This window comes from Somniosus microcephalus, chromosome 12, assembly GCF_052327205.1.
Source record: "Somniosus microcephalus isolate GS21.2 chromosome 12, FLI_Smic_1.0, whole genome shotgun sequence".
Lineage (NCBI taxonomy): Eukaryota > Metazoa > Chordata > Chondrichthyes > Squaliformes > Somniosidae > Somniosus > Somniosus microcephalus.
The window spans coordinates 149,131,884-149,159,319 of record NC_140998.1 but is presented as its reverse complement, the minus strand read 5'-3'; the positions used below and the strand labels follow the sequence as shown (position 1 = coordinate 149,159,319).

Here is a 27,436-nt window from a genome sequence, read left to right as displayed (position 1 = left end):
TCTTTCTGCTATCAACAGTGGTGCAGGGTTTAGGTGTTCCTGTAGGACAGCAACAATTTCGTTAAAACTCTTCGCCTTCGGTTTGGCTGGAGTAATCAGGTCCCGCAATAGGCCGTACGTTCTAGCGCCCATTAAGTTTAGCAATATCGATGCCTTTTTCTCCTCCGCTATTTCGTTTGCCTCAAAATATACCTCGACTCTTTCAACATACGTGGTCCAGTCCTCTATTGTATTATCAAAAGCAGTGATACAGCCAGTCTTCGGCATCTTGCAAATCTAAAATGGCGCCTCCCGCGCTTTGCCTTCTTCCCCGATTTAACAAAATGGCACCTCCCGCGCTTTGCCTTCTTCCCCGCTGATTAAGATGGCGCTTCCCGCGCTTTGCCTTCTTCCCCGCTGTTGTTAGCGCTGCTTTCCACGGTTTCTTGCGCGTTTAATTTTTTTTTTTTTATTATTTTCCCATCGTGGAACAACCCTGTGGGACTCTTGCCTCCCTCTTCGCGGGTCTATACACAGCCCGGCTTCGTAGCACCAGCCGCGCCCTGTGTGTTCCACCCTCTCTCTCTCTTCTTCCTGACAACGCTGCTCGGCCCCGTTGCAAACCACCCGCTCGAGTTCGCGACCGCCGCAGCCCAGGAATGATCAGTGCACTACCTGCCACCAGCCCGATTAGCTGAAGCACCGTCGACAGGAACCAGGCCCCGCATCCGACAGCTTCTCCAGCAATCTTCAACTCTGCAACACAGGGCGGATGCCAACGGTCGATGCCCGTTTCTACTGCCTCTTACTTTCTTTTCTTTCTGGCCTCGACCTCTGCTCACTTCGCTGTAGGAATGGATCCCAGGAGGTGGTGCAGACTGTAGGTAGATTCGTATCTGCTCGTCGCCAGTATTACGTCCGTGAATGATTGAGACACAGACAGCAGGAGTGGAACAAAATAAGTCTTTACTGGTGGAAGTCAATAGTTAAACTGAAAACACAGAGGCTCACTAGCGCCTTTTATACAGGGGTGGTCACTGCCGGTACTGCAGTCTGAGACCAGTTATTCTCTTAAAGGTACAGACACAACATACCCCACATCCCTCACTGTAACACTGATATACCCCACACCCCTCACTTTAACACTGATATACCCCACACCCCTCACTGTAACACTGGTATACCCCACACCCCTCACTGCAACACTGATATACCCCGCACCCTTCACTGTAACACTGGTATACCCCACACCGCTCACTGTAACACTGATATACCCCACAGCCCTCACTGTAACACTGATATACCCCACACCCTTCACTGTAACACTGATACACTTCACACCCCTCACTGTAATACTGGTATAGCCCACACCGCTCACTGTAACACTGATATACCCCACACCCCTCACTGTAACTCTGATATACCCCACACCCCTCACTGTAACGCTGATACACCCCACACCCATCACTGTAACTCTGATATACCCCACATCCCTCACTGTAACTCTGATATACCCCACATCCCTCACTGTAACACTGATATACCCCACACCACTCTCTGTAACTCTGATATACCCCACACCCCCTACTGTGACAGATATATCCCACATCCCTCACTGTAACACTGATATACCCCACACCACTCACTGTAACACTGATATACCCCACACCCCTCACTGTAACACTGATATACCCCACACCGCTCACTGTAACACTGACATACCCCACACCCCTCACTGTAATACTGATATACCCCACACCCCCCACTGTGACAGATATATCCCACATCCCTCACTGTAACACTGATATACCCCACACCCCTCACTGTAACACTGATATACCCCACACTCTTCACAGTAACACTGATATACCCCTCACTGTAACACTGATATACCCCACACCCCTCACTGTAACACTGATATACCCCACACCCCCCACTGTGACAGATATATCCCACATCCCTCACTGTAAGACTGATACACCCCACACCCTTCACAGTAACACTGATATACCCCACACCGCTCACTGTAACACTGATATACCCCACGCCCCTCACTGTAACACTGATATACCCCACACTGCTCACTGTAACACTGATATACCCCACACCCCTCACTGTAACACTGATATACCCCACACCGCTCACTGTAACACTGACATACCCCACACCGCTCACAGTAACACTGATATACCCCACACCCCTCACAGTAACACTGATATACCCCACACCGCTCACTGTAACACTGACATACCCCACACCCCTCACTGTAACACTGATATACCCCACACCCCTCACTGTAACACTGATATACCCCACACCCCTCACTGTAACACTGACATACCCCACACCCCTCACAGTAACACTGATATACCCCACACCCCTCACTGTAACACTGATATACCCCACACTGCTCACTGTAACACTGATATACCCCACACCCCTCACTGTAACACGGACATACCCCACACCCCTCACTGTAACACTGACATACCCCACACCCTTCACTGTAATACTGATATACCCCACACCCCCCACTGTGACAGATATACCCCACACCCCTCACAGTAACACTGATATACCCCACACCCCTCACTGTAACACTGATATACCCCACACTGCTCACTGTAACACTGATATACCCCACACCCCTCACTGTAACACTGACATACCCCACACCCCTCACTGTAAAACTGACATACCCCACACCCTTCACTGTAATACTGATATACCCCACACCCCCCACTGTGACAGATATACCCCACACCCCCCACTGTGACAGATATACCCCACACCCCCCACTGTGACAGATATACCCCACACCCCTCACTGTAACACTGATATACCCCACACCCTTCACTGTAACACTGGTATACCCCACACCCCTCACTGTAACACTGATATACCCCACACCCCTCACTGTAACACTGATATACCCCACACCCCTCACTGTAACACTGATATACCCCACACCCCCCACTGTGACAGATATACCCCACACCCCTCACTGTAACACTGATATACCCCACACCCCTCACTGTAACACTGATATACCCCACACCCCTCACTGTAACACTGATATATCCCACACCCCCCACTGTGACAGATATACCCCACACCCCTCACTGTAACACTGATATACCCCACACCCCTCACTGTAACACTGGTATACCCCACACCCCTCACTGTAACACTGATATACCCCACACCCCTCACAGTAACACTGATATACCCCACATCCCTCACTGTAACACTGATATACCCCACACCCCTCACTGTAACACTGGTATACCCCACACCCCTCACTGTAACACTGATATACCCCACACCCCTCACTGTAACACTGATATACCCCACACCCCTCACTGTAACACTGATATACCCCACACCCTTCACTGTAACACTGATATACCCCACACCCCTCACTGTAACACTGATATACCCCACACCCTTCACTGTAACACTGATATACCCCACACCCCCCACTGTGACAGATATACCCCACACCCCTCACTGTAACACTGATATACCCCACATCCCTCACTGTAACACTGATATACCCCACACCCTTCACTGTAACACTGATATACCCCACACCCTTCACTGTAACACTGATATACCCCACACCCCTCACTGTAACACTGGTATACCCCACACCCCTCACTGTAACACTGATATACCCCACACCCTTCACAGTAACACTGATATACCCCACACCCCTCACTGTAACACTGGTATACCCCACACCCCTCACTGTAACACTGATATACCCCACACCCCTCACTGTAACACTGATATACCCCACACCCTTCACTGTAACACTGATATACCCCACACCCCTCACTGTAACACTGGTATACCCCACACCCCTCACTGTAACACTGATATACCCCACACCCTTCACTGTAACACTGATATACCCCACACCCCCCACTGTGACAGATATACCCCACACCCCTCACAGTAACACTGATATACCCCACACCCCTCACTGTAACACTGATATACCCCACACCCCTCACTGTAACACTGATATACCCCACACCCTTCACTGTAACACTGATATACCCCACACCCCTCACTGTAACACTGATATACCCCACACCCCTCACTGTAACACTGATATACCCCACACCCCTCACTGTAACACTGATATACCCCACACCCCTCACTGTAACACTGATATACCCCACACCCTTCACAGTAACACTGATATACCCCACACCCCTCACTGTAACACTGATATACCCCACACCCTTCACAGTAACACTGATATACCCCACACCCCTCACTGTAATACTTTCTGATGCAACCAACATCACTAAAACATTTTATCTGGTTATGATCATTTTGCTATTTATGAGCGCTTGCTTTTGCCAAATTGGATGTTGCTCTTTGGGACGTCCTGAGGTTGTGAAATGTGCTCTATTTATATTCAAGTTCTTCCTTACTTGTGCTTTCACTGGGTTTAACAGCTGTTAGGCTCGAAATGTCATCTTGATGAAGAGTGTCCTTTCAGCACTGTGCCGGAAACCTGTGGTTTGATGTCAAGGTGTTGCACAGCCTGCAGTTCACATCCAGGAAGTCAGGCTCAAACCATATGAGCAAAAAAATGGGCAGCGCCATCACTCTCGTGAGGCAGCCCTGTGTTCAACTCCAGTGTAACTCCAGGACCCAGGCGCTGTCCCTATCCAGACCTGGGACGGTGAGACTCCAGGCCCACTCAAAGGCCTCCCATCTCAAGTAACAGATGAGCTCATGGAACATGGATGGGGCCTTTCGGTCCATCAGGGCCGCACAAGAATCTGTCTGACTAACTAAAGGATTTGGGTGGGTTGCGAAAATTCCCACCTAATGGAGCTGGGAGTGAGAGATATGAAGCCATGAGAGATCAGCTTGCTTTGGATGCAGAGCTTATTCCCATTCCCACTGCTGATGTTGTGACAAGGTGTCAGCTGTGGTCTCAGTTGGTTGCACTCTCACCTCTGAATCAGACAGGTCATGGGTTCAAGCCCCACTCCAGAGACTTAACAGCATGTAATCCAGGCTGACACTCCAGTGTAGTACTGAGGGAGTGCTGCACTGTCTTTGGTGTGTGAGATGTTAAACTGAGGCCCTCTCTGCCCTTGCCAGTGGGCAGAAAAGAACCCATGGTACTATTTGTAAAATAGCCTGGTATCCTCACTGTCGTGTATTGATTGCGAGTTTGACACCAGTCAATACGGTAATGTAATGTGCATTGCATTATGGGAATTACCCGGGAAAACAGCAGTCGGCCATTTTACGCAATAAAGTGAACATCGCAGTTATAAGCCTGTCTGCCTGACTCTGATTTAATTCGACGTATCTACATGCTTGATTGAATGCATTAAAGCATAGATACAACATTGGCGACGAGGATAACGAACGGAATCATTTTAGATAGGTAGTTGCCCAAGTTTTAGTTAGCTAGGATGGAGAAGACTGGCATTCAAAATTTTGCATGCTTCGCTGAGCCAGCCACGTTGGGTCCAAGATGGACGAGGTGGTTAACGTCTTTTGAGCTGTATACCGACGGCAAAGGACTCATTATTGATGATACCTCTACAGGTGCCACAAAGCAGAGGAGAAGAGCTCTACTTCTACACCTAGCAGGACCAGATGTCCAGGATATCTTTTCGACTCTACCGGACACAGGAGAGCCAGCAGACTACACGGCGGCAGTTAGTGCTTTGAATCACTACTTCATGCCCCAGGTCAACGCAGCATTTGCTAGACAGACTTTTCATAAGTTGTCCCAGAAGACAGGTGAGACTGTGCAACAATTTGCTACTCACTTGCGACAGGCTGCTAAAGACTGTGCTTTTGGGGGGGATGCGGATAATCAAATAAGAGACGCTATCCTGAGTAGGTGCACGTCAGCCTATGTGCGGAGGAAATTGCTAGAGGAAGGGCAAGGTCTAACGCTCACCCGCACGTTACAATTGGCCTCACAATGTGAAAACGTCGAGGAGCAGATGTCAGCCATGTCATGTACAGAGAAGGCAGAGACAGATACTGTTCGTCGTGTTACACAGAAAAGAGGGTATTATGCGAAAAGCTCGACAGGGAAACCAAAGGGAAATGGTGATAGGAATGAAAGGAAATGTTACAGATGTGGACACACAGACCACATGGGCAGAGATCCGAAATGCCCAGCACGCGGACAAATGTGTCATAAGTGCAAGGGAAAGGATCATTTCTCCAAAGTATGCCGCACAAAGGGTACAAAGAAACACAGTGTGAACAACGTGGAGGAACAAAATGACTTTGCATTTGCTGTTACTGGAAATAACGTGACAGAGAGACTTACCTTTTATGTGGGGGGAGTAAACCTGAGAATGTTAATTGATTCGGGTGCAACTAGTAATGTGATAGATGAGAATACATGGGAAGGATTAAAGTCAGAACACATTAAGTGTCAGTCACATGTCCCTAAGACAGAGAGAAAGTTATTCTCTTACGCTTCTAGCCGACCACTGTCAGTTAAAGGTATATTCACATGTAGGATTACAATAGGTAAGAGAACTGAGCAGACGGAGTTCATTGTGGTTAAAGGCCATGGAGAGCCGTTGCTAGGAAGGGAGACAGCCATGAAACTGGGAGTTTTAAAAATAGGCGCAGATGTCTCAGCTGTGGTAGATGTAAGACAGCTACTAGAACAGCGGTATCCAAAGGTGTTCCAGGGAGTAGGAAGGCTGAACACAAAACAGATCAGTTTGTATATCGACCCACAAGTGAAGCCTGTGGCCCAGCCACTCAGGCGTATACCATTTAACTTAAGGGGGGCAGTAGAGGCCAAAATAAAACAATTGAGGGACATGGACACTATCGAACCTGTAACTGGTCCCACCCCATGGGTAAATCCTGTGGTTATTGTACCAAAAGCGGATAAGGATGTAAGGTTATGCCTAGACATGAGACGAGCAAACCAGGCAATAGTCAGGGAATGATATCCAATCCCCACCGTTGATGAAATACTCCAAGGTATGAACGGCTCGACGGTGTTTAGTAAGCTAGACCTGAAATGGGGTTATCACCAGCTAGAACTGACCCCTGAGTCACGAGAAATCACAACGTTGGCAGTACATAACGGAGTATACAGGTACAAGAGGCTGATATTCGGTGTATCTTCAGCTAGTGAGCAATATCAGCACGAGATAGCTAATGCCTTAGCTGGAATAGAAGGTGTTGAAAACATCTCAGACGACATTATCGTGCATGCACACGACCAGGAAACGCACAACAGACGCCTGCACGCTGTCATGACCAGACTAATGGAAAGTGGACTGACACTAAACTCAGAGAAGTGCCAATTCAACATGGACCGATTGATTTTCATGGGAATCCTGTTGTCTGAAAAGGGCATCGGACCAACAGCAGAGAGAGTGTGAGCGGTGGCAGAAGCTCGGGAACCAGAGAATGCTACAGAGGTGAGGAGTTTCTTGGGACTCGTTGGGTACAGTAGCAGATTCATCCCACAGTTTGCAACGCTATCAGAGCCACTGCGACGCCTGACGAGAAAAGACACACCATTTAAATTTGAATCACAACAGAGACAGTCATTCAGTGCACTCAAGGAAGAGTTGGCCAGAGCCAGCACTTTAGCATATTTTGATAAGGACGCACCAACCAAGGTGATAGCAGATGCCAGTCCTGTAGGTTTAGGCGCAGTACTAGTTCAGGACCAACAGGGACAAGAGGTACCAATATGCTATGTAAGTCGTAGTTTAACAGACTGTGAGAGGAAATACTCTCAAACAGAGAGAGAGGCCTTAGCTCTTGTATGGGCTTGTGAGAGGTTGCATCCATATGTGTATGGCCGAAAATTTAACTTGGTAACTGACCATAAGCCATTACAAGTGATATACGGCCCACACTCTAAACCCTGTGCCCGTATAGAGAGATGGGTACTTAGATTACAGCCGTACGATTTTAAGGTGATACACATTCCAGGCAAGCAAAACATTGCAGACCCACTGTCACGATTGCTGGGGGAGACAGCAAAACAGGAGAGACATTCTCATGGCTCAGATGAATACGTGAGATTTGTAGCTGTGAGTGCGACACCAAAAGCACTCACTACTAGAGAGCTGGAGGAAGCCTCTGCTACCGACCCAGAGCTGATTGAGGTACGGAAGGCAATCACAAACGGACATTTTGAGAACTGTAAAGCTTATGCAGCAATTGCAAACGATCTGTGCGTAGTGGGGTACCTAGTTCTTCGGGGAACACGCATCGTGCTACCCACAGTGTTACACACATGAGCCCTGGTGTTAGCACATGAAGGACACTTGGGAATAGTTGGAACAAAACAACATCTCAGAACCAAGGTTTGGTGGCCTGGTATGGACAAGGCAGCTGCAAAACACTGTAAAGCGTGCCACAGCTGTCAGATAGTAGCCAGACCCGACCCACCTGAACCATTGAGACCAACACCATTACCGGAGGGCCCCTGGCAGGATGTAGCTATAGACTTACTGGGACCCTTGCCATCCAACCACTCCATTCTTGTGGTAGTTGATTATTATAGTCGCGACTATGAATACGACATCATGACCTCCACAACAACAGAGAAGGTTATTGATAGTTTAGAGTCAATCTTCAGCCGTCATGGTTTGCCAATCACCTGCAAATCTGATAATGGTCCCCAATTCAGATCTGAATTATTCAAAGAATACTGTGAAAACAACGGGATCAAACACCTGAAAACGACAGCAAAATGGGCTCAGGCTAACGGAGAAGTCGAGCGCCAGAATGCATCGCTGATGAAGAGAATCAGAATTGCTCAGTCAGAAGGACTAGATTGGAAACGTGAACTTAGAAAATATGTGACTGTGTACAGGAGCATTGACCATGCCACGACAGGAAAGAGCTCAGCAGAGCTGCTCTTTAAACGGAAAATGAGAGGAAAGCTGCCAGACATCACAGAGTCGCGTGTAGACATGGAAGTACGTGACCGAGACGCAGAACAAAAAGGCAAGTCCAAACTGTACGCAGATGAACAGCGGAGAACACAATACTCAGAGGTGGAAGTTGGCGACACGGTGCTGGTACGGCAGGACAAAGTGGACAAGTTCACCACTCCTTTTAATGCCACACCCCACAAAGTTTTGAGTAAAACAGGGAGTCAAGTAATAGTAGAATCTCCAGACGGAGCACGCTACTCGAGAAACACTACGTTTGTGAAGAAATACAGAACCAATGGACCAAAGGAGACACTCCATGAGCAGGAGGAAACACAAGGGACTGAGGACAGTATAGTAGACCCTGACACACATACCACTGTAACACAGGCAATACCCACTGACACCAACATGTCAGACATACCCAATACAGCCAGACCTCAAAGGGTTAAAAGAAAACCCCAAATACTGTCTGATTATGTCACAACATAAACTGCGAGAACTGCATGGGTGATGTTAAATGTTTAAACCTGGGAATTATTTAGTTGTGTGGTAAGACACAAGTTTGTAAAAAGTTTATAAACCAAATAAGTTATGCAGTGTTATTGTAAGCAACTGATTGTAAACTGCGAGTTTGTTTCCAAGGAAAAGGGGGATGTCGTGTATTGATTGCGAGTTTGACACCAGTCAATACGGTAATGTAATGTGCATTGCATTATGGGAATTACCCGGGAAAATGGCAGTCGGCCATTTTACGCAATAAAGTGAACATTGCAGTTATAAGCCTGTCTGCCTGACTCTGATTTAATTCGACGTATCTACATGCTTGATTGAACGCATTAAAGCATAGATACAACACTCGCCAATATTTATTCCTCAGCCAACATCACTAAAACAGATATCTGGTCATTACTTTCATAGCTGTTTTTGTGGGACCTTGCTGTGCACAAATTGGCTGCCACATTTCCCTACATTAAAAGAAAGACTTGCATTTATATAGCGCCTTTCATGACCACCAGACGTCTCAAAGCTTTACAGCCAATGAAGTACTTTTTGAAGTGTAGTCACAGTTGTAATGTAGGAAACACGGCAGCCAATTTGCGCACAGCAAGCTCCCACAAACAGCAATGTGATAATGACCAGATAATCTGGGTTTTTTTTTATGTTGGTTGAGGGGATAAATATTGGCCAGGATACCAGGAATAACTCCCTTGCTCTTCTTCAAAAGAGTGCCATGGGATCTTTTATGTCCACCCGAGAGAGCAGATGGGGCCTCGGTTTAGCATCTCATCTGAAAGACGGCACCTCCACCAGTGCAGCACTCCGCTGGAGTGTCAGCCTAGATTATTGTCTTTGGAGTGGGAATTGAACCCACAACCTTCGGACTCCGAGGGCGAGGGTGCTACCAATTGAGCCACAGCTGACATTACAACAGTGACTACACTTCAAGAGTACTTCATAGACTGTGAATCTAAAAATCAGCCAGGACACTGGGGAGCATTGCCCTGCTGTTCTTCAAAACAGTGCTGTTGGATCTTTTACATCCATCTGAGAGGGCAGACAGGGCCTGGATGTAATGTCTCATCCAACAGACAGCACCGCTGACAGTGCAGCACTCCCTCAGCGCTACAACTAAAGTATCAGCTCTGGATTATGCGCTCACCCTTGGAGTAGGGACTTGAACCTACCACCGTTCTGATTCGAAGAGGTGAGAAGGCTACCAGTGAGCTACGGCTAACACTGTAAGGGGTGAAAGATGAGGCAGAGGTCCAGGCAAACTGCTTCTTTCATGTACTTTACTGCTGAAGGTGCAGGGCTGCTCAGACTTTGTCGAATCTTGCATGGCGAATGGACGGATTCAGGACACTTCTATTTCTACGTGTTCCACTTGGACCACATTTTTATGGAGGCACTTCAGATGCTGGCCATCTTGAAGATTGGACTGTTCTAGTACTGTGCCTTGATGGTCAGTTACAAATTAAAATGTGAAAACTCAAAAATAACTCAGACATAATAGGGAAACTCGATGAGATCAATAGAAGCAAACAGGCTCGATAAGATTCTTGTGGTTTCCAAGCAGTGGAGTCCTAAAGGGGAAACACAGATCCGGTGCCGATAAGGATCTACACAGCAGTCAGCTAGACGTCTTATCTCGACTTGTGAGCTAGCATTCTACAAACCAGCCAATCAGAGTGAGAGACTGGAAACTGCAGTACAAAAACAAACAGTGCTGGTTGTCTGTTGTGTGTGTGGGGGAGGGGGGTGATGGTAGTCACAGATTCAAGAGATTCAAGAAACTAAACCATTTGTGATTGCTGCTTCAGTCCTGTTACAGTGGAGTGAGATGGCTCATAAACACGCCAATCAGCTTCTAAACACACTGCAAACTCAATTGACTCTGGGATTTGGAGTAAATGGAAAGCTTGCTGAATTGGATTGAATCATGTGTTCAGTAGCAGGTCACTGTGACAATCATAGTCCACCTTCCCATGTACCATTCCCAGCCCAGTTGGTCACTATACTGGTCCCGGTCCAGTTGGTCACTATAGTGGTCCCGGTCCAGTTGGTCACTGTAGTGTCCGCGTATCAATAACACACGGACTGCAGGAGAATGGTAATAACAGGTGTTTACTGAACAGAGGGTATGCTGGAACTGAAAGTACAGAAGCCTGCTACGGCTTTATATACAGGTGTGGTCACTGCCGGTACTACAGTATAAAAGCAGTTCTCTCTTAAAGGTACATACACAACAATTCCGCCCCTTTTAGATAAACAGTACATAACATTCATTTAACAATTAAATAATAACTAATTACAATTACAATTTTCTTTGTACTATATACATCAGCTGAAAGTAATCATTTATAAATTCAGTCTTTGAGAAGGCTTCCTGATCCTGTCTGGATAGCGCCTTTCTCGAGTATCCTGTTCTTGCGGCGGAGTCGATTCTGGCTCATTGTCATTGGTTGGTTCGTCAGCTTCCAATACCACTGATTCTGAGGTAGACGCAATCTGTACTTCGGGTTCATCACCAGGTGCACATGCTCATGGTATGGGTTTGACTTGTTCCTGTGACTCTCGAATCTGGTCAGCATGGCGACTCACGATGCTCTCTCCAACGTCCACTGTGTACATTAGTGGTCCCTGCCGTGTGCATATCGTTCCTGGCTGCCATTTTTCTGTTCGGTAGTCGCGGGCCAAGACTGGTTGCCCTATCTTGAAGCTCCTGGTTGGCTTCTCATTGATGTGCTGGAATTGCTTATTCTCAACATCTCGTCTTATGCTTGGTTTGAGCAAATCCAGGCGACATCTTAACCTTCGTTTAAAGAACATCATGGCTGGAGCTTGGTTGGTGACTGCATGTGTCGCATTCCGGTAAGCAAACAAGAAATTATCCACCTTGTGTTGCAGTGGTATGTTGTCGTTATACATCGCCTTTATTGCTTTTTTAAAGGTTTGTACAAACCTCTCAGCCAATCCATTTGTGGCTGGATGATATGGGGCGGATGTGTAATGCTTTACCCCATTATTCCTCAAAAACCTCCGGAAATCTTCGGACACAAACTGTGGTCCATTGTCGGAGCAAATCTGTTCTGGCAAGCCATTCCTGGCAAAGATGGTCAGTAGGACTGCAATAGTTTTCTCCGTGGTGGTGGAGGACATTTTGATGACCTCTGGCCATTTCGAATGTGCATCCACGGCGATTAAAAACACTGAGTCCATAAATGGACCAGCAAAATCAATGTGTACCCATTGCCATGGAGATGAGGGCCACTCCCATGGGTGTAGCGGGGCCTGTGGTGGAGCGTTTTGGACTTTCTGGCATCCTGTGCAGCTCTTGGTCATTTCCTCGATTTCTTTATCGATTCCCGGCCACCACACAAACGCCCTGGCTAGGCTCTTCATTTTTACCCCTCCCAGATGACCCTCATGAAGCTCATTGAGCACTCTATCTCTCAACATGGGTGGAATTACCACTCGGGATCCACACATCAAGGTCCCCCGGCACACTGACAGCTGTTCTCTCCTTGGCGAGAATGCTGGCAACAGTGAGTCGCCATGTGCTGGCCATCCCTTCACCGTCAAATCATAGACCTGAGAGAGTGTCGGGTCATTTCGGGTTTCCTTCTCTATACTTGAGTTTGTAACAGGTAGACATTCGACTATGGTCAAATGGAATATCTCAACAGGGTCCACTGCAGGTGCTTCCTCCACCGTAGGCTGCGGCAGGCGCGACAGCCCATCAGCGTTTCCATGCTGTTTTGTGCCTTTATACTCTATGTCGTATTGATGTGCCCCTAGAAAAAGGGACCATCTTTGCAGCCGTTGCGCCGTCATCACCGGAACGCCCTTCTTTGGGTTAAAAATGGAGACAAGAGACTGGTGATCAGTCAGTAAGGTGAATTTCTGCCCGTGCAGATAGTGATTGAACTTCTTCACCCCCCACACCAGGCTGAGGGCCTCCCTGTCAATCTGGGCGTAGTTACGCTCGGCTGAGGTTAACGAGCGTGAAGCAAAGGTTATTGGCCTCTCTGAACCGTCAAGGAATTTGTGCGACAGCACCGCTCCAATGCCGTAGGGAGACGCATCACATGCCAACCGAATCGGTAGTGTTGGATTGTAGTGGGCCAATACTTCTTTTGAAGTGATTAGGCATTTACATTTCTGAAAGACACGCTTACTCTCATCACTCCATTTCCATGCTACTCCAGTTTGCAGCAGGGCATTCAGTGGGTGCAGAATTGTAGACAAATTTGGCAAGAACTTATGGTAGTAGTTCACCAACCCGAGGAACGACCTCAGTTGCGACACATTTTCCGGTGCTGGAGCCTTGACTACTGCCTCAATCTTGTCTGGGGACTTATGTAACCCCTCTTCATCAATCACGTGGCCACAATACGAGATTTATTTCCTGAAAAACTCGCATTTGGGGCAGTTGGCTCATAGCCCATATTCTTGTAATCTAGTGAGCACCTGCTCCAGGTTGGCAAGGTGTTCACTCTCATTTTCGCCCGTAACCAGGATGTCGTCCAAATAACACTGGGTCCCCGGGATCCCTTGCAGGACTTGTTCCATCGCCCTCTGCCAAATAGCCGGAGCTGATGCTACCCCGAATACCAGTCGGTTATACTGGTAAAGACCTTTGTGAGTGTTTATCGTGAGGTATTTTGTAGATGCTTCTTCTACCTCCATTTGTAGATACGCTTGGGCCAGATCAATCTTCGTAAAGCGTTTCCCTCCAGATAGTGAGGCGAAAATATCTTCTATCCGTGGAAGTGGATATTGTACTGTGTGAAGGACTGGGTTCACAGTTACCTTAAAGTCCCCACAGATGCGAACCTTCTTCGGTTCCCCAGGCGTGCTGCTCAATGATTTCTTCATTACAGGAACGATGGGTGTGGCCCACTTGCTCCAGTCCACCTTGGACAGCACACCCGAACGCTCCAGACTCTCCAGCTCAGCTTCGACGGCTGGGCGGATCGCATACGGTACCGGTCTGGCCTAAAAAAATTTTGGGTTTGCGTTATCTTCAATTTTTATCGTTGCCGTTACGCCTTTTAGAGTCCCAAGTCCTTGCTGGAACACCTCTTTCGCGTCAGTTAGAATTTTTGACAGTCGTCCAGGTGTGATGTCTTCATCCTTTTTGTCAACCACTGTTAGCGCCTGAATGGAATGCCAATCCAATTGTATTTTTCGGATCCATTCACGTCCCAATAATGGTGGTCCTCCATCTTGTAGTATATATAGATACAGTTTCTGTGTTTCCTTGCCGTTGTATTTTAACGGGCACCCTTATTTTTCCTCTGGGGTAGACTTTTTGCCCCGTATATGTCTTCAAGACAATGGACGTGTCCTTCAAGGGTATATGTGAGAATAGCCACTCGTAGTCTCATCGATTCATGACTGTTAGGGCTGATCCTGTGTCCAATTCCATCTTTACTTGGGACCCTGCTATCATGAGGGTGACCCAAATGGTTCGGTGATCCTCCTTTGCGATCACGTTGTGTAACTTTAGACAACTTAGTCTCCTGCTCCCGGAGTCATTATCACTCTTCTGATCTTCTGAACTACTGTCCGTCATCTTTTGTACTTTCTTGTACTTTTCCTTAGTAGTTCTTTTAGTGTTGGTTTTCTTTCCCGACCTGCAGACTCATGCTATGTGTCCCACTTTTCCACATTGCCTGCATACTTTGTCCTTAAACCAGCAATCCTTCTGGTCATGGGTTGTTCTGCCGCAGCGATAGCACTTTTCTGCTCCATATGCCATTTCATTGGTGCTATATTCTTGCGGTTTCTGTTGTATTTCCGCAGCTCCCCATGCTGCTGCTTCGTAGGATACTGCAACGCTGAAAGCCTTTTCTAGCGTAAGGTCCTTTTCCGAAAGTAGTCGTTTCTGGGTTCCTTCACTCTGGAGCCCGCAGACAAACTTATCCCTTAAGGTATCTGCCAGTCCTGCTCCGAACTGGCAGTGTTTCGATAACTTGCATAGTTCCGTAAGATAGTCAGCATTACTCTCGTCTTTGTTCTGGTTTCTTTTATGGAACTTGAATCTTTCTGCTATCAGCAGCGGTGTAGGGTTTAGATGTTCCTGTAAGATATTGACAATCTCTTCAAAGCTTTTCTCCATTGGTTTAGCTGGGGTAATTAAATTCCGCAATAGGCCGTACGTTCTCACGCCCATCAAATTCAATAATACCGACGCCTTCTTTTCATCGGCCACCTCCTTTGCCTTGCAGTACACTTCAATTCTTTCCACATACGTGGTCCAGTCTTCTATTTCGTTGTCGAAAGCAGTGATGCTGCCACTCTTCGGCATCTTGGGTGGTTTTAAATGTCGCCTCCCGCGCTTTTCCTTCTTCCCCAATGGATTAAAATGGCGCCTCCTGCGCTTTCCTTCTTCCCCCTGCTGCCAATGCTGCTCCTAGCGTTCTAACTAGTAATGGCGGCGCCCCGCGGCTTTCTGCGCGTTTCTCTTTTGTTAATTAATTTTCTTAGTTTTATTCTTCTTCGACGCTGTCCACTGCGCGTCTCTTTTCCTTCTCCTTTTTTATTTTCTTTAACGCTGCCCGACTCTTGAGCACCGGCCGCGCCCTGTGCGCTCCACCCTCTCTCTCTCTTTTTCTTCCCGACGACGCTGCTCGGCCCCCTTGCAGAGCCACTCGATCAATCTCTAGCCCGCCGCAGTCCGGAAGGGTCAGCGCACTACCTGCTACCAGCCCGATTTGCTGGGACACCTTGACTGGAGAACCAAGCCCAGCTCTCCACAGCTTCCCCTGCGATTCTCTGAACTCCGATGGATCACTGGGCGGTTGCCCACGGTCGACGCCCGTTGCTCTGGCTTCGACCTCCAAGAAGCTTCTTTTCAGGGATGGATCCCCGTGAGGTGATGCAGTACTGCAGGTGAGTTTGAACCTGCTCGTCGCCACTGTAGTGTCCGCGTATCAATAACACACGGACTGCAGGAGAACGGTAATAACAGGTGTTTACTGAACAGAGGGTATGCTGGAACTGAAAGTACAGAAGCCTGCTATGGCTTTATATACAGGTGTGGTCACTGCCAGTATTACAGTATAAAATCAGTTCTCTCTTAAAGGTACATACACAACAGTCACTATACTGGTCCCGGTCCAGTTGGTCACTATAGTGGTCCTGGTCCAGTTGGTCACTATACTGGTCCCGGTCCAGTTGGTCACTATAGTGGTCCCGGTCCAGTTGGTCACTATACTGGTCCCGGTCCAGTTGGTCACTATAGCGTTTCCAGTCCAGTTGGTCACTATAGTGGTCCCGGTCCAGTTGGTCACTATACTGGTCCTGGTCCAGTTGGTCATTATACTGGTCCCAGTCCAGTTGGTCACTATAGTGGTCCCGGTCCAGTTGGTCACTATAGTGGCTCCAGTCCAGTTGGTCACTATAGTGGTCCCGGTCCAGTTGGTCACTATACTGGTCCTGGTCCAGTTGGTCATTATACTGGTCCCGGTCCAGTTGGTCACTATAGTGGTCCTGGTTCAGCTGGTCACTATACTGGTCCCGGTCCAGTTGGTCACTATAGTGGTTCTAGTCCAGTTGGTCACTATAGTGGTCCCGGTCCAGTTGGTCACTATACTGGTCCCGGTCCAGTTGGTCACTATAGTGGTTCCAGTCCAGTTGGTCACTATAGTGGTCCCGGTCCAGTTGGTCACTGTACTGGTCCTGGTCCAGTTGGTCATTATACTGGTCCCAGTCCAGTTGGTCACTATACTGGTCCCAGTCCAGTTGGTCACTGCTCTGCCCTAGTCCAGTTGCTCACTGGGCTGGGCCCAGTTAAACAACAACAACTTCTTTCATTTATATAGCGCCTTTAACATAGTAAAACATCCCAAGGCACTGCACAGGAGTGTAATCAGACAAAGATCGACACCGAGCCACATAAGGAGATGTTAGGACAGGTGACAAAAAACTTGGTGAAAGAGGTGGGTTTTAAGAAGCGTCTTAAAGGAGGAGAGGTAGAGAGGCAGAGAGATTTCGGGAGGGACTTCCAGGGCCTAGAGAGCCGAGACAGCTGAAGGCACGGCCATCAATGGTGGAGGGATGAAAATCGGAGATACACAAGAGGCCAGAATTGGAGGAGTGCAGATATCTCGGAGGGTTGTAGGGCTGGAGGAGGTTACAGAGATAGGGAGGGGCGAAGCCATGGAGGGATTTGAAAACAAAGATGAAAATTTAAAAATCGAGGCTTTGCCGGACCGGGAGCCAATGTAGGTCAGCAAGCACAGCGGTGATGGGTGAACGTCACTTGGTGTGAGTTAGGATACAGGCAGCAGAGTTTTGGATGAGTTGAAGTTTATGGCGGGTGGAAGGTGGGAGGCCGGCCCGGAGAGCCATTGGAACAGTCAATTTTCAATAGTCAGTTCAGATGGTCTCTGCTTTGCTCCCAGCACAATCGGTCACCATGCTGTGGGTTAAGAATGAAATAGAACATGGGTACACATTCGCTGTTGCTATTGTGAGGAGGCAGAGAGCAAAAATGCTATCCTGCACTATGATCCTTGGCCTTTCCCCTAAGTTTGTTGATGTATAAAAACCCTGGCGCTTGGTTTAATACAGAAATCAGGTGTACTCCTATGTCTAAATCATCAAATTGATTGTCATGTTTCCTACATTACAACGGTGACTACACTTGAAAAGCACTTCTTTGACTATAAAGCGCTAAGAAAGGCACTATATAAATGCAAATCTTTCTTTCTTTTTCTTCATGGTATGATGGTCAAACCCAGTTCATCAGAAACGCCTATGCTGAGTACACAACGATAGTCACATACCTTATTCCCATCTTACAGTCCATGACGCACGGGCTGTCAAACTCGGCCAACAAGTCATCCAACTGAATGTACAGCTCTCCTTCTTCATCAGTAACGCCGTGGTAACGAGGTACAAAGGGAGCTAGCGAATCCATTTTTAGTTGCTCAAAGCACAGCTTCTCATTCTCACAGTACTTCTTCAGGATCTTCCCACCATCCCCTGCTTTGAAACTACCTAAGTGACACACAAAACCAGACACCCTTTTAGCGTGCATGTATATTAGTAGCAATGCTCTGTAACGTGCTCCGTGCTTGCTTGTGATCCTCTCCAGGATCGTTATCAGAACCTCCTTGTTTCCCAAGGGTGATGTTCCTCCAAGCTGATCAATGACCAACTCATCTCTGTTTTCATTCATGATAATTAGCCCACATTGGCACAGTTTGCTCCGTAATTCACCAGAATGATACCGGGGCAAAAAGAGTTAAATTATGAGGACAGGCTGCATAGACTAGGCTTCTAGTCCCTCGAGTATAGAAGATTAAGGGGTGATCTATTTGAGGTGTTTAAATTGATTAAAGGGTTTGATAGGGCAGATCGAGAAAAACTATTTAATAATCTAATAAACAAAAGTGTTGAGAGAAAATTATTTTTTTTAATGCTCCCTATGATTTTTCTCCCTTAGTTGCTCCCAGCAGTGTCGGGAGATTAATCTTCAATTCCTGGAGGGTTGGCATCTCTATTTACAGAGCTGGCAATCATTAGAGTTCTCAACAATGGGGATTTTATAGTCCTCGTGATTCCTTAAACCTCCAGCAGCAGATGAGTAAATGTTCCTCAACTCCATTTTGTCTTTGCCTCGACACTCCAACTTTGCCGCTGCTTTGTGGCTGTGGGGGTTGGCAGTGATGTGCCCACACTGGCATTGGTTATCCCATGGGGCGGGGGGGGCGCTGGGTGGGAAGCGTGTGGGAGAGTCCGATAGCGGGTGACGAACTCAAGGAGGTTGGGGACATGGCAGTTCTGCCGATCTTAACGACAGGGCCTAATTAAAATAAATATTTGCAGAGTCCCGCCCGACACCCGGCCAGATTGACAGCCTGCCTGGTGAGCGGGAACAGCCATCTGACATCAGGAGGCACAGCCGGAACCCACGGAGATGGTCTTCGGCCATCAGTGGAGGGGGGAGGGGGTGGAGCTCTGGACAGGATTGGGAGGAAAGGAGGGTCTGGGCAGGATCGGGGGGGAGAGGGTCTCGGCAGGATCGGGGGGGAGAGGGTCTCGGCAGGATCGGGGGGGAGAGGGTCTGAGCAGGATCGGGGGGAGAGGGTCTGAGCAGGATCAGGGGGAGAGGGTCTGGGCAGGATCGGGGGGAGAGGGTCTGGGCAGGATCGGGGGGGAGAGGGTCTTGGCAGGATCGGGGGGGAGAGGGTCTGAGCAGGATCGGGGGGAGAGGGTCTGAGCAGGATCGGGGGGGGAGAGGGTCTGAGCAGGATCGGGGGGAGAGGGTCTGAGCAGGATCGGGGGGAGAGGGTCTGAGCAGGATCGGGGTGAGAGGGTCTGAGCAGGATCGGGGGAGAGGGTCTGGGCAGAATCGGGGGGAGAGGGTCTGAGCAGGATCGGGGGGAGAGGGTCTGAGCAGGATCGGGGGGAGAGGGTCTGAGCAGGATCGGGGGGGAGAGGATCTGAGCAGGATCGGGGGGAGAGGGTCTGAGCAGGATCGGGGGGGTCTAGGCAGGATCAGGTGGGAGAGGGTCTGGGCAGGATCGGGGGGGGAGAGGGTCTGGGCAGGATCGGGGGGAGAGGGTCTGGGCAGGATCGGGGGGAGAGGGTCTGGGCAGGATCGGGGGGAGAGGGTCTGGGCAGGAGAGGGTCTGGGCAGGATCGGGGGGAGAGGGTCTGGGCAGGATTGGGGGGGGAGAGGGTCTGGGCAGGATTGGGGGGAGGGTCTGGGCAGGATGGGGGCAAGGGTCTGGGCAGGATCGGGGGGGAGAGGGTCTGGGCAGGATCGGGGGGGAGAGGGTCTGGGCAGGATCGGGGGGAGAGGGTCTGGGCAGGATTGTGGGGGGAGAGGGTCCGGGCAGGATCGGGGGGGGGAGAGGGTCTGGGCAGGATTGGAGGGGGGGGAAGAGGGTCTGGGCAGGATCCGGGGGGGGAGGGAAGAGGGTCTGGGCCGGATCGGGGGGGGGAGAGGGTCTGGGCAGGATCAGGGGGGGAGAGGGTCTGGGCAGGTTTGGGGGGTCTGGGCAGGATCGGGGGGTCTCTGGGCAGGATCGGGGGGCTCTGGGCAGGATCGGGGGGCTCTGGGCAGGATCGGGGGGGGCTCTGGGCAGGATCGGGGCTCTGGGCAGGATCGGGGTGGGCTCTGGGCAGGATCGGGGGGTCTGGGCAGGATCGGGGGGGCTCTGGGCAGGATCGCGGGGCTCTGGGCAGGATCGGGGGGCTCTGGGCAGGATCGGGGCTCTGGGCAGGATCGGGGTGGGCTCTGGGCAGGATCGGGGGGTCTGGGCAGGATCGCGGGGCTCTGGGCAGGATCGGGGGGGCTCTGGGCAGGATCGGGGCTCTGGGCAGGATCGGGGTGGGCTCTGGGCAGGATCGGGGGGTCTGGGCAGGATCGGGGGGGCTCTGGGCAGGATCGCGGGGCTCTGGGCAGGATCGGGGGGCTCTGGGCAGGATCGGGGGGGCTCTGGGCAGGATGGGGGGGGCTCTGGGCAGGATCGGGGGCTCTGGGATGGATCGGGGGGCTCTGGGATGGATCGGGGGGCTCTGCGCAGGATCGGGGGGTCTGGGCAGGTCGGGGGGGCTCTGGGCAGGATCGGGGGCTCTGGGCAGGATCGGGGGGCTCTGGGCAGGATCGGGGGCTCTGGGCAGGATCGGGGGGCTCTGGGCAGGATCGGGGGGCTCTGGGCAGGATCGGGGGGCTCTGGGCAGGATCGGGGGGGCTCTGGGCAGGATGGGGGGGCTCTGGGCAGAATGGGGGGGCTCTGGGCAGAATGGGGGGTCTCTGGGCAGAATCAGGGGGGCTCTGGGTAGGATGGGGAGGGGGGAGAGGCTCTGGGCAGGATCGGGGGGGCTCTGGGCAGGTTTGGGGGGCTCTGCGCAGGATCGGGGGGTCTGGGCAGGTCGGGGGGGCTCTGGGCAGGATCGGGGGGGCTCTGGGCAGGATCGGGGGGAGAGGGTCTGGGCAGGATCGGGGGGGCTCTGGGTAGGATGGGGAGGGGGGAGAGGCTCTGGGCACAAAAATGTAGGCTGACACTCCAGTGCAGTACTGAGGGAGTGCTGCACTGTCAGAAGTGCTGTCATCTTGGATGAGATGTTAAACCGAGGCCCCGTCTGCTCTCTCAGGTGGACGTAAAAGAACCCATGGCACTATTTCAAAGAAGAGCAGGGGAGTTATCCCCGGTGTCCTTACCAATATTTATCCCTCAATCAACATCACTAAAACAGATTATCTGGTCGTTATCACATTGCTGTTTGTGGGATCTTACTGTGCGCAAATTGGCTGCCGCATTTCCTACATTACAACAGTGACTACACTTCAAGAAGTACTTAATTGGCTGTAAAGCGTTTTGGGACGTCTGGTGGCCGTGAAATGCGAGGTTAAATGCAAGTCTTTCTTTATCTCTGAGCATTCGACAGATCGCAGAAAGTTAGTAGGGGGCCTTTGAGTTGCGCTTAGTTTTAAGAGATGGCTGCTTCAGAAACTGACCTCAGTTAATGATGCTTGATTGTGAGGACAGTTTGTCCTCCGCACTTCTCAAAATAACCGTCCATACCACAGACACCAGAGAACACTGTAAACAGGAAGTGAGAACCCTGGCCAAAGAGTACATGACACTCACACTGGGATCCACTACCACATTTGCCCATAACAGTACGAGATGGGGAACTTACATACACACAACCATTAGTTCACGCCACAACAAACTGAGAATTTAATGTGAAGATTTTTGTTCATTGTTAGCGCAATGCCATTTTATGAAAGTTTCCGGGCACAATATATTATTTGTGAAATCTCTTTGTAACTGTTCAAGCCACTGGCCATTTTATACAGTGTTTTCTGGCTGTTAACAACCATCCAATTTATCTTTGCAGGATTCTGTCACAGAACTGCGCCACTTATTGGGGCTCAGTCGGTTGCCCTCTCGCCTCTGAGTCATGAAGGTTGTGGGTATAAGTCCCCACTCCAAAGACTTGAGCACATAATCCAGGCTTGACAATTCTCTGCAGTACTAAGGGGATGCTGTCGTTTGGGTGAGAGGTTAAACTGAGGCGTCGTCTGCCCGTGGATGTAAAAGATCCCACGGCACTATTTTGAAGAAGAGCAGTGGAAGTTCTCCCCAGTGTCCTGGGCCAATATTTATCCCTCAACTAACATCACTAAAACAGATTATCTGGTCATTATCACACTGCTGTTTGTGGGAGCTTGCTGTGCGCAAACTGGTTGCTACGTTTCCTACATTACAACAATTCAAAAGTACTTCATTGGCTGTGAAGCGCTTTGGGACGTCCTGAGGTGGTGAAAGGTGCTATAGAAAGGCAAGTCTTTCTTTAATTGCAACAGAAAGTTAGAAGGAGACAACAAGAATAATGTAATTCTCAAATGAATGTTACTTCTGGATTAAAGTGGATCAGAGATCAGTTACCTGAATGACCAGCCAGTTGAATCCATGAATATCGCTTCTTGAAGGAGACTACGAAGGGTGACCATTGCACTATCTTCTTAGCTTTTCTCCAGGGTTTATTCTGCAAAAACAAGATGAGAGAAATTGAGGCCTTTCCTCTGTCGTAGTTCTGAGAGTAATATTAGACTAAAGCACCAGTCACACAGCAAGAGCGTCCATCCATCACCAGATATCTGCTGCTCTTAAAATGCAAAACAACTCTTTCACTTCTCCCTTTAGACGAGAGTAGATGTAGTAAGCAATCTGATTGTTTGAGACAGTAGGCATTAATTCATGGTCAACATCTGCCCCATCAGATTTTAATTTTGAGGTCAAGTACAGGAAGGATGATGGATAAAGTTTCCTCGCCATTGCTTCCAACAACTTGTCTGAACTCCAATCTCAGAACAGCATACACTACTTCACCAGAAATATTTTAGCATTTTGCAATGAGACAACTTACTGCCAGTTGGTGGGCAGCTTTAGATTGAGGCTGCCCAAGCTAAGTATACTCGCCACCCTTGTATTCACGAGGAGGGAGGTTTTCATTCCATTAGCTTGGGTCGGATTTAAACACCAAAAGTCCCATAGTTATAATGGGCTTCAAGCCTGGCTTTTATTGTCAATGGTTCGAAAGGTTGCTGGGTGGAATACCAATGGGTGGAGGTTATGTTACAGTTATATAAAGCTCTGGTTAGACCCCATTTAGAGCACTGTCTTCAGTTCTGGGCACCGCAACTCAGGCGGAGATAGTTTTTCTGCATCTACCCTACCGAATCCCTTCATCATTTAAACACCTCGATGAGATCTCCCCTCAGCCTCTGTGGAGCAAGCTCCTGAAGTCTCTCTCTCAACACTGTCACCACCTTGTATATATATTTAAAAAATCATATTCATCAACTGACCACATGCAATTTACCAGTTTCTACAAAATATATGTCCCTGATATAATGCTGTGGGATATTAGTGGAAAAATTACGTCATGCTTTTGTCTAAAATTTCACTCCCCACTATTTTAAAATCAACACGATAACATCCCTGTAAAAATAGCAGAGACAAAATTAATGCATTTAGTCTTCATGTGCAAGGTGTAATTTTTAGGGGCTACGATTTATAAAATTGCTAAACAAATAGGTGCTTAAGGGTTGACACCACTGCACTGTCTTTAGTCTAGAAATTCATAGTGATTCCCAAATTAAAACAGAATACAGCATCTTTAAATGCAGCTGCATTAAATTTAGCCAGACGTTCAGTCAGTAGGTGGAACACATGCTCCTTCTGTGCCCGGCCCTCCGATGCCACCTGAGGCTCGAGCTGTCAGTTTGTTTTTCTGCTATAACTTCCTCCAGACATTTTAAATGCAAATACTGTGGTAGCTCGGTCGCTGAGCTCCACAAATGTCACTCCATTCAAAACAGGAACTCGCTGTGCGATTGTTTCAGAATTAAACAGAAAAGGACATGTGTGTTTTAGTTGTGAAACAGTTGCCTGACTTGCTGCACAAGTACATTCAACTGAGCTGGTAGGCCTGAGTTTGATTGGCCTCTAGTTTAATGGACAATTGTGGAGGAAATAACAATAATAGAGGCGTTTTTTTCCTCACTCTACTGAACAAGCAATAGCTCTTTGCAGCCTCGCAGTATATAATGCTTACCCTGCTGATAAAAGTGACTGTCAATCAGTTGCATATTAAACAACCCACGTCCTACTGAATGTACACGAAGGAACTCCATACAGTTACATAGCCCACACCCTAATGAATGAGTAAAAACTCCACAAATCTCCCAAGCATGTAACTTCTATCACCTAGAAGGACAAGGGTAGCAGGTGCATGGGAACACCACCACCTCCAAGTTCCCCTCCAAGTCACACACCATCCTGACTTGGAAGTATATCGCCGATCCTTCATAGTTGCTGGTTCAAAATCCTGGAGCTCCCTTCCTAACAGCACACGGACTGCAGCGGTTCAAGAAGATGACCCACCAACACCTTCTCAAGGGCAATTAACGATGGGCAATAAATGTTGGCCTTGCCTGCGACGCCCACATCCCATGAATGAATTTAAAAAAAACACAGGGTGGGGTAAGAGCCTTCACCATTAATTTCCACAGGGGGGTGGGGGGGTCTGTTTATTTAGCAGTAAACAATCCTAAACCCTGCTGACTAAACAGTAACACCATACAGTTGGACTGCTAGTGACCTTACCCTGCTGAATTAAAAAAAATATGGTGTGTTAAATTTTTTCGGGTAGAATTTCTATGGGGGCTGTTTACGCCATTTCTCCAAAGGTTTTGCAGATCTCTCGTCAAAGTTACAGCAGGAAATTGGGAAAGCCTCATGGGAATTATTGGCTTATGTTTTCATCACTCCTGGTACAAAGCCTTGCACCAAAAAGATGAAAATTTATCCTAGTAACCATTATCGTACTGAATAAATAGCAACTCCATTCAGTTACACAGTAAACAATCCTTACCCTGCTGAATAAACAACTCCATTCAGTTACACAGTAAACAATCCTTACCCTGCTGAATAAACAACAACTCCATACAGTTACACAGTAAACAATCCTTACCCTGCTGAATAAACAACAACTCCAGTTACACAGTAAACAATCCTTACCCTGCTGAATAAACAACAACTCCATACAGTTACACAGTAAACAATCCTTACCCTGCTGAATAAATAGCAACTCCATTCAGTTACACAGTAAACAATCCTTACCCTGCTGAATAAACAACTCCATTCTGTTACACAGTAAACAATCCTTACCCTGCTGAATAAACAACAACTCCATTCTGTTTCATAACGAGCAATCCTTACCCTGATGAATGCACATGAGCGTAGTTACAGTTACGCGGTCATTTTACTGATACCAGCTTTTTATTTCAGTAACAGTATAACTCCATAACAGGACCAGTTTCTAGCTATTCCTCATGAATATCATTTATGTTTGTCATATCCTTGTCCATTCATAAGAACATAAGAAATAGGAGCAGGAATAGGCCACTTGGCCCCTCGAGCCTGCTCCACCATTCATTAAGATCATGGTTGATCTTGGGCTCAAAGCCACTTCCCCGCCCGCTCCCCATAACCCTTCACTCCCTTACCTTGCAAAAATCTGTCAATCTCCACCTTAAATGTATTTAATGATCCAGCCTCCACAGCTCTCTGGGGCAGAGAATTCCACAGATTTACGACCCTCTGAGAGAAGAAATTCCTCATTATCTCAGTTCTAAAAGGGCGCCCCTTTATTCTGAAACAATGCCCCCGAGTTCTAGATTCCCCCGCGAGGGGAATCATCCTCTCTGCATCTACCTTGTCGAGCCCCCTCGGTATCTTATATGTTACAATAAGATCAACTTTCATTCTTCTAAATTCCAATAAGTATAGGCCCAGCCTGCTCAACCTTTCCTCCTAAGTCAACCCCCTCATCTCTGGAATTAACCTAGTGAATTGTCTCTGAACTGCCTCCAATGCAAGTATATCCTCCCTTAAGTAAGGAGACCACAACTGTACGCAGTACTCCAGGTGTGGTCTCACCAATACCTTGTAGAGTTGTAGCAGGTCTTCCGCAACCCCTTTGAAATAAAGGCCAACATTCCATTTTCCTTTTTGATTACTTGCTGTACCTGCATGCTAACTTTTTGTGTTTCATGCAGGACCCCCAGGTCCCTCTGAACTGTAGCATTTTGTAATCTCTCTCCATTTAAATAAAATTTGCTTTTTTATTTTTATTTTTCCTGCCAAAGTGTATAACCTCGCACTTTCCCACATTATACTCCATCTGCCAAATGTTTGCCCATTCACTTAGCCTGTCTATATCCCTTTGCAGGTTCTTTGAGTCCTCTGCACAACTTGCTTTCCTACCCATCTTTGCATCATCCGCAAACTTGGCTACATTACACTCGGTCCCTTCATCCAAGTCATTAATGTAGATTATAAATAGTTGAGGCCCCAGCACCGATCCCTGTGGCACCCCACTAGTTACCGTTTGCCAACCGGAAAATGACCCATTTATCCCGACTCTCTGCTTTCTGTTAGTTAGCCAATTCTCTATCCATGCTAATATATTACCCCCAATTCCATGAGCTCTTATCATATGCAGTAACCTTTTATGTGGCACCTTATCGAATGCCTTCTGGAAATCCAAATACACCACATCCACTGGATCACCTTTATCCACCCTGCTCGTTACATCTTCAAAGAACTCCAGCAAATTTGTTAAACATGATTTCCCTTTCATAAAACCATGCTGACTCTGCTTGACTGCAAAATGATTTTCCAAATGCCCTGCTACTGCTTCCTTAATGAAGGACTCCAGCATTTTCCCAACGACAGATGTTAGGCTAACTGGTCTATAGTTTCCTGCTTTCTGTCTCCCTCCTTTCTTAAATAGGGGTGTTACATTTGCAGTTTTCCAATCCGCTGGGACCTCTCCAGAGGAATTTTGGTATATTGCAACCAATGCATCCACTATCTCTGCAGCCACTACTTTTAAGACCCTGGGATGCAGGCCATCTGGTCCAGGGGACTTGTTATCTTTTAGTCCCATTATTTTACCAAGTACTATTTCCTTAGTGATAGTGATTGGGGGAA

The 27,436-nt window shown here is 48.4% G+C and overlaps 1 protein-coding gene across 1 annotated transcript in view; it reads right to left on the bottom strand.

Annotated features, from left to right (window-relative positions):
- Positions 1-27,436, bottom strand: part of LOC147109592 (inositol-trisphosphate 3-kinase A-like) — a 128,916-nt gene that overhangs the window by 29,088 nt on the left and 72,392 nt on the right. Inside the window, exons 2-3 of the mRNA XM_086003655.1 lie at positions 22,823-22,922; positions 18,200-18,413 (exon numbers count right to left, since the gene is read on the bottom strand). Coding sequence (XP_085859781.1) covers positions 18,200-18,413; positions 22,823-22,922 — 314 coding nt within the window. The remainder of the gene's footprint in view (positions 1-18,199; positions 18,414-22,822; positions 22,923-27,436) is intronic.